Source organism: Ylistrum balloti, unplaced genomic scaffold (genome assembly GCF_031769215.1).
Source record: "Ylistrum balloti isolate Yb309-2 unplaced genomic scaffold, AGI_CSIRO_Ybal_v1 Utg370902, whole genome shotgun sequence".
NCBI classification, from domain to species: domain Eukaryota; kingdom Metazoa; phylum Mollusca; class Bivalvia; order Pectinida; family Pectinidae; genus Ylistrum; species Ylistrum balloti.
This window is the reverse complement of record NW_026782512.1, coordinates 57045-75591: the sequence shown is the minus strand read 5'-3', so window position 1 is coordinate 75591 and position 18547 is coordinate 57045. Positions and strand designations below refer to the sequence as shown.

The 18547-nt window shown below is 33.9% G+C and overlaps 2 protein-coding genes across 2 annotated transcripts in view; one reads left to right on the top strand and one right to left on the bottom strand.

The window, feature by feature from the left end:
- LOC132559378 (uncharacterized) overlaps positions 1-8656 on the top strand; it is a 31332-nt gene extending 22676 nt beyond the window's left edge. The window contains 5 exon segments of the mRNA XM_060223986.1: positions 1049-1263; positions 2168-2296; positions 3258-3367; positions 5018-5143; positions 8277-8656. Coding sequence (XP_060079969.1) covers positions 1049-1263; positions 2168-2296; positions 3258-3367; positions 5018-5143; positions 8277-8452 — 756 coding nt within the window. The 3' untranslated portion in view covers positions 8453-8656.
- Positions 7165-14646, bottom strand: LOC132559382 (F-box/LRR-repeat protein 15-like). The gene is made up of 5 exons (XM_060223990.1): positions 14554-14646; positions 13696-14059; positions 12425-12603; positions 8932-9063; positions 7165-8659 (listed from the first exon to the last, which is right to left on the bottom strand). The coding sequence occupies exons 1-5, from the start codon at positions 14592-14594 to the stop codon at positions 8494-8496; spliced, it is 882 nt and encodes a 293-aa protein (XP_060079973.1). The 5' UTR covers positions 14595-14646; the 3' UTR covers positions 7165-8493.
- Positions 14647-18547: the final 3901 nt, after the last annotated feature.

Here is an 18547-nt window from a genome sequence, read left to right as displayed (position 1 = left end):
AATATAAGCAAGAATAATTCAAGAAAGACATCCTAATTACTATTACAAACAAACCATTAAACACCATTCTGATGTAATAGGTATATGACTAATACAATCAATGTTAAAAAAGATTTTTTCAAATCCTCATCAGTCATAAAGAACCATTGCTTATAGACAGCTTTCTGAATTAATCTATTTAAAGATGTACTCTTCTATTGGAAGTAAAACATAATTTAATATGAAATTAATATCTTGGGACTGTTGTCTTTTAATATACTTTGTCATCGATATCTGTACTATAAGTTGAAAATGAGTGATTTATATGATGTTTTTAAGAAATTTCACCCATGGACTACATTTTTTGGTGGCATAGGTAACGGTGTGATTCAGTTGATAGCGTCAGTTTCATCATTTTCTGGTTGCTAAGGTATGTCTCTTGAGTATAACTCTGGGAAGATTTCAACTAAATTTTACAGGAATTATCACCACAAATCAACGTTATGAAATTCATGAATTGCGACTTGGTGATAACTTTCCCGGATTTTTAGGACCAGAATATAGAAATTTTAGGTGGTTTCTTTATCTTTGAAATACTAGCTATTTTAAGTGAAAATTGCAAAAAATAAAGCATGGAGTCCAGTAAGCAGTTTAAAGCTCTTTAAATCTAATGAAAATTGAACATTTTTGTATGATTTTTTTTCTTAGTTTTCTTTGTTTACTTTGTAACTGTATTGTGAAAATTTATTCGAAGAAAGATTGCCGCCAAAATAACAGAGAATGCCTGTTATTCAGGAAAAAAATAAGAAGGATAAATGGAAATATATTACTTCCTGTACAGAAAAAGGAGTGCAGTAACATATTTATTTTTTGCTTTTAATCTACTTTCTAAAATCAAACCTTTCAAAAAATTCATCATCAAAAAAGTTGAATACAGGATTGGTTTAATTCTTAGAGGAGTACTTCCTAAAGAGAAGTTTCATAGTAACATTGTAGTTTCATAAAGAATTTGAAACATGCCTCGTTAGGACTAATGTATACTATAAAATTTCATGGTTCTTCCATACAGTCAGAAGTCCCCACCCTGTGTTTCTATGATGTGAGTGGAGGCCAGGAACAGACTGATGATGGAGGTAGTTTCTACAATGAGAAGGAGGCAGTTTTTGTGACATCTCTTATCCAGGCACTCCTGAAGCGAGGAGTGGATCCTGCTAGTATTGGCGTCATTACCCTGTACAAGTCTCAAATGCACAAAATCAAAACTAGTCTCCTAACCAATATTCAGTATGTACAACATCACCAAGTGTATCCCAGACCAAAACCGCTCACTACTAAAGGCATATGGTTAGAAAAAATATAATTTGATATTTGTATTTAATTTATATCAAATTTATTTTATTTTAATCATATTAAATAAACTGAAATGTCGTACAGTATATAAGAATATTATTACTCTAAGATATACTATTGTAGTCTTTCAACGAGGTTCATACATGATTTTATGAAAGTAGGAAATAGCATCTACCAAAAACAAAAAACTGAGTGAAAACAGCTAAATTATGATAAATTAACTTTTCACTAGATGAAACTATGATTGAAATCATATTTATCAACTGTTTATTTGGTCTTTATGATGAGTCTACACATGATTTCAAGCTGTTTATCTTCCACATGGAACTCAACTCTATAATTTCGTTTTTCATTGTGATGTTGTTATGTAATCTTGTCCTGACATCACAATATGCTGTATTACATAAGGCAATATACAAAATAACACATGGGCATATCAACTGAAAAAAAAATGTGATTAAGTTTGTTTTTTTCCATCAAAACAGGGGCATGATGTGTGATTACCTACAGTCCTTGTACCCCTATTGTTCTCTATATAAATACATATCAACAATAGCTATAAACCCTATGTCTACTTCATTTTGATTTATAAAAAAAACAAAATAATGTGTCAGTACATGTATTGTTTAAACGTATCCAAGTCGTTTGTGTGATATATATTCTGATATATATTCCTCTTAAATTCATGCTAAAGTATATTAGAACTTGTAGAATGAATATTATTTACAGATTTACAGACAATTAGGTAATGCATTAGAGATATTGATATCTTTTAGGTTAAATAAACAGAACTAGTTCTTGTCATTTTGTAGAACATACATACTTATTTGTGTTCTAGAAGTGATAGCAACAAGGAGATCAAAGCCACACGGGTGTCTACTGTTGATGCCTTCCAGGGAGGCGAGCATGATGTCATTATCCTCTCATGTGTCCGTACAAATGGAGTTGGCTTCATTGACAACCAAAAGTAAGTCATCTCTCATAGCCTTGTGAAAGATGAGCTCACATTTTTGTCTTTCCCAGGAGTGAGAATAGGGCTGTTTTTGTTTATCAGTTGGACCAGTATATAAAGTAAGGAAGGACCTGTTGATTGTATTTTGCTTTCTGATTTATGATCCGAATGATACATTGAAGATTGTAGTTGATTTGGTGTTACCTTATAAACATACAAGTCATGATTTTTTACTTTGCATTGTTCCTGAAATTTGTAGTCATGTTTGAGATATGTAAGTATAGCAGTTTGGTTATGAAAAATTCATCCTATATATATATATGTATGTATTTATATTTTCAATTACATAAAATTTATGTAAATTAAAAATTTCCTCTGATTTCTGATATGTGATTGCCATGGTTACCAACTCAAAAATTACCAAAATTGCAAAAAAAAACCCTGCTAATTCCAACCTAACAATATAACTTAATAGAAGAAATGTATTTCTGAACACCTGTCTTAAAATCAATACCACTGTCATGGTAATAAGTTACTTACATTTTTAGCAAATTCCATCTCGGAACTCCTTCACATGACCAACTGTAAAAACTATAAAAATTTCACTTCCTGTAAAGCTAGTTTTTGATGTGTAGACACAGATTGTAGACTGCCCAAATAGTAATTTCCAACACATTGCAAAAATATGAAATCCCACATTGTCCACTTCAACATGACAGGACCAATTTTAGTGAGGATTTATTTTTTAAATCTTCATTAAAACTTTTAAAATAAGGTAATATAATAAACAAAAGTATCACCCATGGCCACACTAAGAAACTGTGTACTTCTTCCTGAAGACATTGGATGTAAGATTGAATCAGATTCAGAAGATGCGGTCGAACCATATTTTCTATATCTTCACGTAGAAACTCCTTGAAAACAGTTACTACTTCACAAGGATTTTAATTAAACACATTCTAAAATGTTTGTTTAGGAGAACCAATGTGGCCCTCACAAGAGCTCGTCATCACTTACTGATCGTTGGGGAAAAAAGCAATTTGTCCCGAAACCAGTTATGGAGTCAGGTTCTTAGACTTTGTGGAGGTAGGTATCCCCAATCCTAGAACCTTTAATATAACACGGAAATTTAAGGTAAATACACAATATATATATAGTTTCCAAGAAATAGATGTATGAATGTACATTGACTGTGTAAATGATCCCCATTTGTATGGTTTACTCACTGAAATCTTGAAATTAACCCACTACAGAAATGATCATGTGAACAGCATTACCTGCAGTAGTAAGACTAAGAAAGACATAAGAATTTGTACAACAATAATTTTATTAAATAACAAGTACATGACAATTAATTCAGCCTTTAAAACACAAGCATGATGTCTAGAAAAGCTGGGATGAAATGCAAAATGCTTAATGTGAAATGTTTTGATCATTAAATAAGATTAACTTGGAATAATAGAACTTGAAGGTATACACAAAGTATCTGTGGTTGGCTGTAGGCCTAGAGCAGCTGTAGAACATTCAGCTTCTCAAATTACTAGGGCTCATTTCCTAAACGGTACTACTTATGTATATGATATATGCATAAGTGCAGTTTATGAACTTGAGCAAGTCTAGCATCCTATGCAAATGAGCTAAAGCAAGTAAATATGTAGATGAAAAAATGCTACGTCAAGTGGAAGACACAATTGGTCAGTTAATCACATGAGTGCTTAATTATACAGCGAGCAATCCGATAATGATTGGTCACTGTAGTCATGTGATCAGTCAGTTTTCAGTAGCTGCTACATGTAACATCTCAGTAGTTTGTTGTGCAAATGTGTTATCCACCACCACCCCACCACACGACCATTGCAGGTGAGGCCTGAAGCTACAACAGCTGTAATTCAAAATCATTTATAAGGCAGTTTAAGTGAGTAAACACTTGCCAGCTGTTTCCGAGCATGGATAAATTGTACCTTCCCCCTTCCTGATAAAGGGAGCTAGGGTTTAGGAATCTGGCTCTGCAGCAATTCTGTGTACATTTCTACAAGGGCATATTACTTCATTATGTAATTCGTAAGTCCCCCAAGAATTCTATTTGGCAGTAAATAGTTAGGTTGCCTCTCTTCAGGTACATAGCTCGGCCAGCAGCTTCAATATCTTGACGTCTATTTAAGCATTTACTTGTTGGCCAGGTAATACTGAAGCACTACAGCTGTTATAGCCCCTTAGCCCATATTGTTATAATGTAATAAACTGTAATGATTCCTCTCAATGTGCCTCTACGTAATTTGTTAATAAATCACATTATGGTAAGTATTTCACACAAAGCATTTTGCATCACACATTTTGCATAACACGTTTTGCATAAAGCATTTAGCAACTGTAAGTATACAGTTATGAAGAATGTCCCAAAACATTCTAAAAACATGGCAACAACTCTTAACAGTTATTTGTTGATAGGACACCCTGAAAAAGAAAAAGAAATATTTTCTTATGACTTACAGTCAACTTGAAAGTAAAGATATTGTTAAATGAATGAAAGATAAAACATCTCACATTTGGCATGAAGCATGCTGCACTGGTTTTCCATATCAATAATTGTTTTTCTTGTAATTTCTCTATAAAGAATGGCACCATTTCTGTAACAATAGTATTTAATTTCTTTTTAAAAACATGGTTCAAATAAAATTCTAGTGTTTTGAATATTGTGATAACTAAAGTATTGCTTAAAATCTTGAATATATTCAGCTCAGCCTGAAGGTATATGTGAGGCGGACACCTTCCTTCGACAGCTGAAGGACACAGATCGGGACCCATCACAGAAAAGAATGGGAAGCACACCCTGCAGTCCTCCTATGTCACTATCTAGTCAAGGTAAATGTTTCGTAAATCATTATCATCGTCATACTAAAAGTTTCCAAATTCCTTGCAACCTGACCATGTATCCCAATCTTGTCTGAAATAAATCTGATCAACTATTTATAATCATTTGAAATGTGATATAATATACAAAATTCATTAGTATGAATTCAACAGGTTTTCAGTTAACTTGACTAATTCTTAAATCTTTAAGGTTTTGATAGTTGCTTTTCTAGTAAGATAAACAAAGTCTAAGTATGGTGAGTGCTGGAGAAAATATAATTGTTTTACTAAGTAATATGATACTCTTTGATTAATCCAATTCTATCAGTGGTTCCTCTTTCACAAACCTAGACCCCAGTTGGGTAGATATTTTACTGAAATTGCTTCAACATTTTGAGACTGATATTGACTTTTAAATCTAGAAATTACATATCCCATGAAAAGAAATGTTTAGCAAGAAAGTTTCCTAGTTTTATCAACCAATGAAGAGCCTTGGTCGTTTTGAGGCTAGGGTCTCTGGATCTTTGTATTGTCTGGTTGTCACCTCACTGAACAACATATGGGAGGCCCATGGTATGCCATCCATGAGCTATTAGGGTAAAGTGTCATGCCAAAGGACACAATGATGTGAACAGACTAGTCTGTTTCTCAGCTTCCTGCAAAGAACAAACCACTAAGGGATGGGAGTGTTGGACTACACCCCTCTGACCCTTGTCCGAGGTTATGTAGATCACTCTCTGATTGACCGAGCTACCACTGCCCCATTTTAACGAGAGATATATAAAAGTAACAATACATAATAACACAAGACTTCTGACAAAACAGACTGATTCAGGTCACCCTCTTATGTAATTTACTTGCATAACAAACTGGTTGACCTTTCTGGTGTCTAATGCACAGTCCGCAGACCACCTCTGACAACACACAATAGACAGGTTATTTTGTTCAAATAAAGATAGAGTAGAGAGATCAGTTCTAACAATCTTGAATTTGAAATTGATAATATTAAGCTTCTTAAGCAGTTTACTCACATAACAGCATAACAAACTGGTTGACTTCTGGTTGACAATACACATATCAATGTTATTTGTTTATGTATGAAGAGGGTATTAATCACAACATACTCACGCGTTACCAATAAGAGAGTGTTGACTTTATTCGTCGACTAGTTTCGCCTCTGTCGCAGAGGCTTCTTCAGGACAAATATTATACAAATTTTATCCCTGAAGTACCTTCAGGGAGGAAAACTTTTATCTGTGACGTAATGGACAATTAACCGTTATCTTGCATATCTGTAAGTTTAGCACAGTTCATATATAGAATAGTAAGTATAACTTTTGAATAAATGAATTTAAAGATTTCTAACAGTGTTCGTTATTGTTATTTCTGTCACCTTCCTTTAGATTTCTTCTGGTCTTTCATCAAGACAAATAGTATGATTAGATTCTGATACATAGTCTAGATCCCTGTAGTTGATTTTTTCTGATATAGAACTGTTTGAATCTGTGGTGTCGCTGAGGTAAAGGTCTTCTTTAAGCAATTCTACTGCCTCTTCCATCACTGGTCTGAATTTGCTGGCGGGTCCAGCGGTAGTTATCCCTAAGGCAGGTTTTACCTGGAATTTAGCGGCTGCTAGTTGGGTCTTAGTCAGACTTTCGAATGGTCTGCGCAGCTTTTCTGGAGTCTTTGCTTCATTTCTGGTTTTGTCTTAAAAGATTTCAGGTTCAATTTTATAGTATGGGTGCATTTTGGCTAAGTGTTTATCATAATTGTCCTTACGGCCAAAGGCCGTTTTGCAGATTTTGCACCTGTACCATGTAGATTTGTTTCCATGTACGTTATTTACGTGTCTTCTTAGGTTCTATATCAGAAAAAATCAACTACAGGGATCTAGCCTATGTATCAGAATCTAATCATACTATTTGTCTTGATGAAAGACCAGAAGAAATCTAAAGGAAGGTGACAGAAATAACAATAATGAACACTGTTAGAAATCTTTAAATTCATTTATTCAAAAGTTATACTTACTATTCTATATATGAACTGTGCTAAACTTACAGATATGCAAGATAACGGTTAATTGTCCATTACGTCACAGATAAAAGTTTTCCTCCCTGAAGGTACTTCAGGGATAAAATTTGTATAATATTTGTCCTGAAGAAGCCTCTGCCACAGAGGCGAAACTAGTCGACGAATAAAGTCAACACTCTCTTATTGGTAACGCGTGAGTATGTTGTGATTAATACCCTCTTCATACATACTTCTTAGTTTTTGTTTAATCGCCCTGCATACCCTCTGGTATCCATACTCACAGCGAAGTACCCACCTAATACCCACTTACTCATACCTGACGTTGGCTCCTTCTCTTTGATGTTATTTGTTTAATTACAAATAAAGTAGAGATCAGTTCTTACAATCTTGTGCATATAATTGGTTATTGCAGGCTGTCAACCAAGTCGTCTTCAAAATATAGGAGGAATATAGGAATATTTTTTCAACAAATATCAGACTTTTTTACTAGTTTTGAGGCAAAATATAGGAGTTTTCCAAACGTATATCGTTTCATTCAAAGGCATTTATACTAAGAATTCTTACCATCACTTACTGTTTCTATATTAATCAATGATTAAAAACTACCTTAAAGTAACCATTCACTTCAACAGCATCACAATCCAGGCAGAGAGCTGCTGCATAGCTCATCATCGTCATCCAAATGGGCACCTAAAAGGCCAATATCATGTACTGCCTTGCAAGGTGCACATACAGGTGATAAAGAGATGCACTGAATCATTTTCTGGTGGCTGGTGATGCTGTTAAAGAAGCCAAAAGCAGTATAAAAAAAAATATTTACAATCTCTACATTTCTCGGTGACAAATTTCCTGAAAGATATAGGAATATTTTTCAAAAAATAGGAAAATATAGGAAAGAAAGGTGGTCTTTCCAAAATATTGGTTTTTGAACCAAAATATAGGAAAATATAGGAATCGGTTGACAGTCTGTTATTGGTAGGGTGGTGATATTGGCCAGACTTCAAAATTTCATTATACATTCTAAAATTGATTTAAACATTCTAGAGTTTATAGCATCAATGGTTACTGAGTAATTTTGAAAATTCTAAAATTCTCATGACCCATCTTGTTGCAGAGACAGGCACTGTTTCATGTTCTTCAGACCCTGATAATGAGGATGATGTTATGGGACCAGAGCTATCTCCCACTAATCCAAGGGTGTTAGTAAGGAAGAAATGTCGCTTGATCAGTGCGGACCTCCTGGAGAGTTCTGAGACCAGTGACTCGGAGGAGGAGCTTCCAAGATTTTGACCAATGGACTGCGAAGTTGATGACATGGTTGTACCAAAACTTCATATTTGAACATTGAGGTTTGGATTCAAGTTGCGGAGATGAGGCGGAGGTCGAACATCCAGTTTAACCTGCTGAATACGTAAACGTGCCAAACTGCACTCTGTGATATCACGACATTCTCGTACTTGTAGCACTTTCAAAGTCCGACTGTACTCTGCAAGGTCTCTGAATAAATGAGTAAAATATGGATTTCAGATGTCTGGGCACTGTTTGTATTACAAAATCAACCATGGCTGAGGTAAAAAAGAAAATCTTTTTCAAATTGTTAAAAAAAAACATATGTCTACACTTCCATTACAAGAGTGACCAACAGGAAGAATACATCATGGCTTTCAAGGCAAAGTTTCAAGTCACATCATTTAAACGAAATATTTGAATATAACGTTCTTTATTTTTGCACATATAAAACGAGAGTGTAAACAGCTAGTCTGACTGACCTGATTGAGTCATCCGATAGTCTCCAACATCCCTGTACATTAAGGTGTGCCAATGACTTGCTGGATTTGGCTAATGAACTGATAGCATGATCAGTCAAACCATAGATCTTGGCAACAGACAGGTACTTCAACCTGAATAAGAAACAAGAGGCCCAGAGGGTCTGTATCGCTCACCTGGATCTTTATGACCAACTATACAATATCTGTGCATATGTTCCACAGTAGATGCTTAAAGCAATATGACAAATTACTCCATATGGGTTCTGTCCCTTAGTAGTCCAAAATAAGTCATTTGTATATAAGCCTTTAATGGCCAAATGATGGGTTTTTGTTTAATCAGAAGAAGTTGATTAACTATTTTACCAAATCTAACCTCGATGACCTTAAATATCATTATGGGTCAAGCTATTTTTTCACACACTATGTGGGCCCCATTAAGGGAACCTTTTGGACAAATATTATGATCCTAAGCCTTTAGCTAATCAGGAGTTGTTCAAAGGTTTAACAAATTTGACTGTTGTGACCTTGAATATAGGTCAAGGTCATTTCTAGAACCTATTTTTGAATAATATCACTATCCCAGATGTTTTGGATCATCAGAAAATGTAATTTCAAGTTTTAACACATTTGACCCCTTTGACCTTGACTATGGGGCAAGGTCATTTCTTTTTGCAAACTTTCTTGGACTTCATAAGAGGAACATAGTAGCCTAATATAATGATTCTAGGCCTTGCAGTATTTGGGGAGAAGTTGTTTAAAGGTTTTAACACATTTGACCTCTGTGACCTTGAATATGGGTCAAGGTCATTCCATTTTGCAAACTTTGTTGGGATTCATAAAAGGTACCTTCCAGCCAAATATAATGATTCTAGGCCTTCCGGTATTTTGAAAGAAGTCGTATAAAGATTTTAACACATTTGACCTCTGTGACCTTTAATATGGGTCAAGGTCATTTCTTTTCGCAAACTTTGTTGGGCTTCATTAGAGGAACCTTCCAGCCAAATATGATAACTCTACACCTTTCGGTATTTCAGAAGAAGTTGTTTATATGAAAAGTTGACGGACAATGGACAGACCGACGGACGACGCGCTATGGCATTAGCTCACTTGGCGCTTTGGGCCAGGTGAGCTAACAATTACAATAGTTATACTGTAAAATTGTATGTTGCAAGGGTAAAATTTCATGGTTTTCTAAATTCATATATCTTCATTGACAGTGGATTTCATTGATAAAGCTTGATCACAGAATTCATTAGTACATGTACTATAATCAATGTCAACTTTTAACAAATTTGTGGATTCTGAGTGAAAAAGAATTAATATAAATCAACCACGAACATTCCTGATTTTACATTAACTTTACACATAACTATTTAAAACCAGACTTTGCTGTTCTGCTGTATATGTAGAATTATGATCGCAGTATGTTAGATATCTGACCTGATTGTAAGTCTCTAGGCTGTATACTTTTTAATTTTCATATTATTGTATATAAAGGTCGTTATGGTTGCTATGAAACAATATAAAAATGTATACTGTAAACAAGGCAATAATCCCCTAGAGTTATTTTCGCCCTCCCATGAAATATATTTGTCTTTTCAGTCTTAAATTTACCCTGAATCACTATACAAATGTACATATTTCAGTTTTCACTTCAAACTTTCACTGCCGTTTAAGAATGACTTTATCAACAAAATGGCAAAAAATGGGAGAAATTCAAACTGCAGCCGAAGTTAAATATGATAAAAAATATAAATTTTATTTAGAATATTTTACATCAATTGCAAAAACAAATTTTAAGCTTATATTAATCATTCTTGTTAGTCCCATTGAAGTGTGAGGGGTCTTACTGTGGAAGGAAACAGGAGTACCCATAAAAACTGTCATGGTTGGGCAGGTGACCCCTTACCTTTTCACACCCACATCCGGAATCAAATCATAGATGCCTTTATCAAAGGGAAATGTGTTACCAGCGCCCCACCCTACTACTTTCCCTGTGTACAATATTTCTCCTGTTTTTACAATAATTCAAAGTTTTGTTTGCTCTATGTGGAGTACCAAGTAATAACGAGATCCCAGAGGGACCTTGATGCCCACCATTGTTTGATCTTTATTTGCTCTTTGAAAGTTGGATCTTTTCCCTTCTTTTCTGTTCTCTGTTTTTGCTCATAATGATAAGACATTTGAATGTTCCTTTGCAGAGAAAGCAATGATAATCTTTACCTGCCAAATCCAAAATGGCCATCTGGAAGCCATTTTGTTTCTTCTGATCAGATCCAAAATCAAATGGGCACAAGGAAAGGCAAAGGGAAACATACATATGGAATTTGAGAGATATCCATTCAGTACTTCTTAAGAAATAGAGATAACAATCTTTACCAGATGAAATCCAAGATGGTTGCCTGTTGGCCATTTTGTTTTTCTGATCAGTCCCAAATTCAAACAGCCACAGCTAGGGACAAAAGGAACCTATACATGAAATTTTAGAAAGATCTTTACAGTACTCAAGAAATAGCGATAAACTTTCGAAGTCAAAATCTAAGATGGCTGTCTGTTGGCCATTTTGTTTTTCTGATCAATTCCAAAATCAAACAGGAACAACTAGGGATCAAGGGACATACATAAATGAAAATTGAGGAAGATCCATCCAATACTTCTCAAGAAATAGTGATAACAAACTTTCAAAGTCAAAATCCAAGATCGTCATTTGTCAGCTATTTTGTTTTCCTGATCAGACCCAAAATCAAATGGGCACAACTAGGGATAATGAGGAACCTACATATGAAATTTAGGAAAGATCCATCCCCAGCACTTCTTGAGAAAAGGTGTTAACAAATATTGTTTACGGACAGACGGACCATGGACATCTGTATGGTGGGCTAAAAACTAATGGACTGTTCATTCTTAATAAAATCTATTGTTAATTGAATATTGTTTTGTCTAAAATGTAGACAAGACGAGAAGATCATTGTTTGAAAATTAGAAACAATTTTATTTTTAAACAAGTTTTAGAAAAACAAGGAATATTTTCAATCCTTACAGTAAAATATAACAATATGTAACATCTACTTGTTATACTGAAAAAAGTTTTCACAGGTTTTTCACTGCTTTTGAGATGTTCTATTTTTCACTATTTGTATGGGGTACTCTATTTTCACTATATGCTCAGAAAAGATTTCACTATTTATGAGGGTTTCTATTTTTCACTATTTGCCAAGGATTCTATTTTCCACTATTTGTAAGGGGTTCTTTTTTTCTCTGTTTTTGAGAGGTTCTCTTTTTCACTATTTATGATGTGTTCTATTTTTTACTATTTACCAAGACTTCTATTTTTGGTTATTTACTAGGGCTTTATTTACCACTGTATAGAGGAGCTCTACATGTATCTTTTTCATTATTTTCCAAGGTTTCTCTACTATTTACTCCATATTACAGTGTATATTACCCCCACACACAGTACTTACTTATTATAAGGATGCAAGTGAGAACTTACTTTTGCGAATAGATTGCTATAACAACCAAAGCGTTGTCGTTGACTTCCCAGCAACCGGTCAGGTCAAGTTTCTCAAGGTTTTTACAGTTGAGGGACACTGCCTTGACGCCCTCCACACTAACCCAGTGGCAGTCCCGTAGGTACAACTCCTTCAGGTTCTTACAGGTACCCGAAAGGGCCTCAACAAAAGCAGGCAGTTGTTAAATTTATACATTCATTGAATATGTGATATTAGCTCTGTGTTTTAATGTCATAAGCCTATAACCCAAGAACCAATGGGTGATGAATGGTCTAAAAATTTATTACAGTAGAAAATTTAATATTTGGGCTAATGAAAAATTGTTTACTATGAAAATAAGGTCAGGTCAGTGTAAAATATATTCAAAAATCTGCTTTTACATTGTATTACAGGTAGAATTGTGAAATTACAGGTAAATTCCCTAGTATTAAGCAGAATATCATAGCAGTCAGAAAATGAAGACACAATGACTCAGAAAGCTCTGCTTCATAACAGGCAGATAATCTAACTAGCACAATCATCTGAGAATGTTGATAATGGAAGGAGGAGTAAAAAGCACTTCTGTTTCAGATAAATATATGGATTTCATTGAATTTTCTTCTAACATTAATATTTTGATCACTTATGGTCTAGAATACTCAAACCAAATATTTTTAAAATCCAGGGTTCTGGTTATCAACCTTCAACAACTGCCTTTATTCAAGGTGGTGAGAAAAGCCATTTTGGCATATAACCTCCTGGGAAACCTGACAGCAATAGACTTTTAGTTTGCCGCCCTACTTTGTAACAAATGAAGTGATTAAACAAAGCTAGGACCTTTCATTCACCCATGTACCAGAATATGTCATATGTACTGTAATATGTCATACATGTGTACCGAAGTATGTCATACATATGTACCATAATATGTCATACATATGTACTGTAGTATGTCATACATGTGTACCGTAGTATGTCATACATATGTACCATAATATGTCATACATTTGTACCATAGTTTGTCATACATGTGTACCATTATATGTCATACATATGTACTGTAGTATGTCATACATATGTACTGTAGTATGTCATACATGTGTACTATAGTTTGTCATACATGTATACCATTATATGTCATACATGAGTATCATATTATGTCATATGTACTGTTATATGTCATATGTACCGTAGTATGTCATACATGTGTACTGTAATATGTCACATCAGGTATATGTATGTTTTCTCAGCCCTGTAACAAAACATTTCTCACCTGTAAACACACATTGTTTACCGTCTGACAGTTTGTTAGGTCCACCTTGATAAGTCTCTGAGAATTGTTGATGAGAGGCAGGAAAAGTTCGTTGGAGAGCCAGTCCTTTGCATTCCTCATTACAATCATTTCCAGGCTAAAATTGTTGTCTGTCATTATGTGGAATGCACTTGAGGTCATACGAAAAGCAACTTGGCACAGGTTTAGGGACTTTGTCTGTGAGAAATAATTTGTGATGAGTTCCTTTGCAGTCTTGCAAACAGTTCTGAATTTGAAGAGTGTAGGAAGGGGAAGAAATGGCAACACGTTTCTGAAGAGTACATCCTCCCACGGCAAATCAAACAAACTCAGGGCAACATCAGCTCTGGAGAAAAAAATAATAACATTGCACAACTTCATAAATATTTGACAAGATAATGTACATCTAGAATATATATTTTAAAAAATGTTTAGTTGTTTTTCAGTACAGTGGACAGATCATCAGTAATGCATTAAATATCATAAATGTGATAATATTTGAATTGTGGTTGATGCTAGCAAGATCAATGCCCTGAGGGCCTCCATACATTGCAGATATTGTAAATTATCATGAAATTATATTTTCATTAACATTTTTGATAAATATTAAAGAAGTTTCTTTCACATTCAATTTTTAGGATGAGAAATTAAATACAAGTTTAGTATTTTTTTCCAAGTGAACTAACAGAACCAAATGGTGCATCCATTTATTCTATAACTAAGAAAACAATTGTGTTTAGCAGTGAGGGCATGGTTTGCCCTTCTCCAAGGATGTTGCCACAACATTGCATAAGTCCTTTAACAAAGTGAATTAAAGTAGACTACATTTTTATCACTTACTCATCATCCTTATTGTCTGAACATGTGATGGTATCCTCCATCTCTTTACTGGTCTTTCTCCAGTAATTTCACTAGACTGCTGGCATCATATCTAGACCTACAAAAACAATTTCAAATAATCTATAAGGTTGTATTCAGTGTTATTCCTAAATATTTGAACTAGGTAATACTTAACAATGTAAACAACATACTTGCTACAGTTACTAACAACAAAAAACAATAACAACAAGAAAACACCCACATGTCAACATAATCATAATCCAAACTCAAATTCAATAAAACAAGGGCAAAATATGAAAACAAGAAAGATTTACATGAAGACTCCTTCAAAGTACAAAGAGAATAAGACCAGGTGTTCCGGAAGAATAAGCATCTTCAGCTTCATTGAAGACACCTGCCATATAAATTTTGATCAATCAAAATAAATAATGTCACATTCTAAAATAAGAACAAGGTATACAATAACGGAACCAATTGGCAAACTAACCAGCATCAAACAAGTCCTGTTTCATATTGCACAACCATATGTCCAGCTTCATATCGCACAATCTTATAACCATATATGGCAATGTTGGGGATCAAGAGATAAACATAATCACGATGTAAGAATTGGCCCTGAGGTCTGGCCCAAATCTTAGGGGCTCATTGTCTTGGTACTAACTTTAAAACAGTTGAGATCCCAACCCTATAACCATATATCTAGAATTGCTTGGCATCAAAAGACAAACACAATTGTTATGTAAGGATTGACTCTTAGCTGTTGCACATTCTTCTTGGGTCATACTTTTGACATAGTTGAGATACCAACCAGATAACTATATAAACTCCTACTGGGCATCAAAAGAGAAAGACATAAATGACATAAGAATTTACCCATTGACTATGCTTTAATTCAGAAATATTTGAAATACCCAACCTAAATACCACTGCTTGACTTTTAAGATCCAGGTGAGCCATACAGGCCCTATAGGCCTAATATACGTAAAAATCACTATGAAAAAACAAACTTTACCTTATTTTCCCCGTAATATATGTAACAAAACAAATACTTTCCTTTAATTAAAGAAAATAAAACTGACTGTTTTCAATTTAAATAAAAATTGAAAAAATCGGAAAATAAACAATGTGGGACCCACAATAATTCATACATTACCGCTCGTAGCGATGACATTGCGCATTCGCATATTCCGCGAGTGTAAACATGGCAGACACAGTACAGACGTTCACCAATCGCTTCCTTTTTTCCCAATCATACATCAGGCCAGTTCTGAATTCTTACATTATAATTGTGCATCGCATCGTTTCTAAACTAATTATTCCTTCTAATTATTTCCCAAAAACTGAATGTTTATCACAGGAATACCTTAAGTCTACGACAAGACTTCGCAAACCTCAACTCTCGCGAGATCAGGTCATGAACTTTCCGACGTGGTTCGGCAACAATCGTAATTTCGATGGCGGCGTGTTTAAAATGGGGGTGTGTTTACAAATAGTGAGTTTCAACTGCTCATATATCAATACTTTAAGCACAAAGTCATTATAACTATTGTTTGAATAACTTAATTTTAACTACATCTTAGAGAATATCTCAATAATTATGTGTGATTCTACACTAAATTTTTGGTGAATGTTACGTATATTGGGGCTTTAACAGGAACAAAGGCATTATTTCAATTGCTGAAGTCTTGTAATTGTGACTAACAATGAAGAACAATGCATTTTGTAGTCATGTTACAGTGACTAACAATGTATGATGTCATGCAGTGATTAACAATGCAGAGCAGTCCATGTTTTAGTCATGTTACAATGAATAACGATGAAGAACAATGTTTGTTGTGGTGACTAACAATGTATGTTGTAGTTATATTACAGTGACTGACAATGTATGTTGTAGTTATATTACAGTGACTGACAATGTATGTTGTAGTTATATTACAGTGACTGACAATGTATGTTGTAGTTATATTACAGTGACTGACAATGTATGTTGTAGTGACTAACAGTTACAGTGACTGACAATGCATGTTGTAGTTATATTACAATGACTGACAATGTATGTTGTAGTTATATTACAGTGACTGACAATGTATGTTGTAGTTATATTACAGTGACTGACAATGTATGTTGTAGTTATATTACAGTGACTGACAATGTATGTTGTAGTTATATTACAGTGACGGACAATGTATGTTGTAGTTATATTACAGTGACTGACAATGTATGTTGTAGTTATATTACAGTGACGGACAATGTATGTTGTAGTTATATTACAGTGACTGACAATGTATGTTGTAGTTATATTACAGTGACTGACAATGTATGTTGTAGTTATATTACAGTGACTGACAATGTATGTTGTAGTTATATTACAGTGACTGACAATGTATGTTGTAGTTATATTACAGTGACTGACAATGTATGTTGTAGTTATATTACAGTGACTGACATTGTATGTTGTAGTTATATTACAGTGACTGACAATGTATGTTGTAGTTATATTACAGTGACTGACAATGTATGTTGTAGTTATATTACAGTGACTGACAATGTATGTTGTAGTTATATTACAGTGACTGACAATGTATGTTGTAGTTATATTACAGTGACTGACAATGTATGTTGTAGTTATATTACAGTGACTGACAATGTATGTTGTAGTTATATTACAGTGACTGACAATGTATGTTGTAGTTATATTACAGTGACTGACAATGTATGTTGTAGTTATATTACAGTGACTGACAATGTATGTTGTAGTTATATTACAGTGACTGACAATGTATGTTGTAGTTATATTACAGTGACTGACAATGTATGTTGTAGTTATATTACAGTGACTGACAATGTATGTTGTAGTTATATTACAGTGACTGACAATGTATGTTGTAGTTATATTACAGTGACTGACAATGTATGTTGTAGTCATGATACAGAGAATAACAATATAGAACAATGTATGTTCTAGTCACTTTCCAATGACTAATGCTGAAGAAAATGAATGTTGTAGTCATGTTATGATGACTAACAATGTAGAACAATTTATCATGCAACTGGTAGTGCCATTGTAGGAATACACCTGCCACATATATTTTTGCTGTATTCAGCAGTGACGGAAAACAGCTGTATTTTAAGCATGTGCGTGAATTCAATGGAATTAATTTCTAAATTTACTTAATTATTATGTTTAACAATATAAGAACTGTTGAAATAAGTGACTTTTTATGCTGTGATGAACGAGAATTCACAAAGTTGTTGCCATATCCATCCTTTTTTCCTTTTAACCCTCACCAAAATAAAGCTTATATTTTAAGACACTGACCATGTATTCTCTATGTATGTTGTCATCATGTTACAGTGACAGTAGGACAATACATCATGTGATCAAAATTATTTGGCGAGAAAAAAGTCTTTGCTCAGTTGTAAGCTAACATATGTATAATTGTTGTTCAGTGGAATTACCAGAAAATGCTATGTGTCCTGTATACTTAGCCATGAAGGCCTGACTTGATGACTGAAAGTGGTATGTACAATCTAGGTTATTTCTATAGTTAACGTCAACATACATTTTGTTTTGAATAAATCAAAAAATCAAAAAAGGAAATTGTTGGTCAGAAAACTTGGCATGTTCAATTTTCAAATGATATTTTTCATTTTGATAAGATAGAGGTATATATGTACACAGACTTGGACATATCTTTAAAATCAATGTTTTGTACATTAAAGCTGTACAAAAAAATAGAGATGATGGCAGACTCTTATCCCCAAATTACTATAATATGTCCCTGTTGCTTCCTATTGTAACTCAAATGAAAATACAAAAGCTCTCATAAATTTTGTAATGCTTATGAAACTGACCATCTACTCTAAAAGGTTATTTCTAATAATGACAATTTGTTGTTAGTTTGGATCAAATGCTTGCTGTCATAAATTGATATAAGTATCATTGAGATATCAGTTCCAGATGTAATGTATTTCCGAACGGCCAATTTGTCGA

Coding starts and splice junctions, on each gene's coding strand:
- LOC132559382 (XM_060223990.1), bottom strand. CDS start 14,594: ATGGAGGATACCATCACATGTTCAGACAATAAGGATGATGA. Junction 14,060..14,553: donor TCAGACAATAAGGATGATGA/GTAAGTGATAAA, acceptor TTTTTTCTCCAG/AGCTGATGTTGCCCTGAGTT. Junction 12,604..13,695: donor TAAACAATGTGTGTTTACAG/GTGAGAAATGTT, acceptor GCTTTTGTTGAG/GCCCTTTCGGGTACCTGTAA.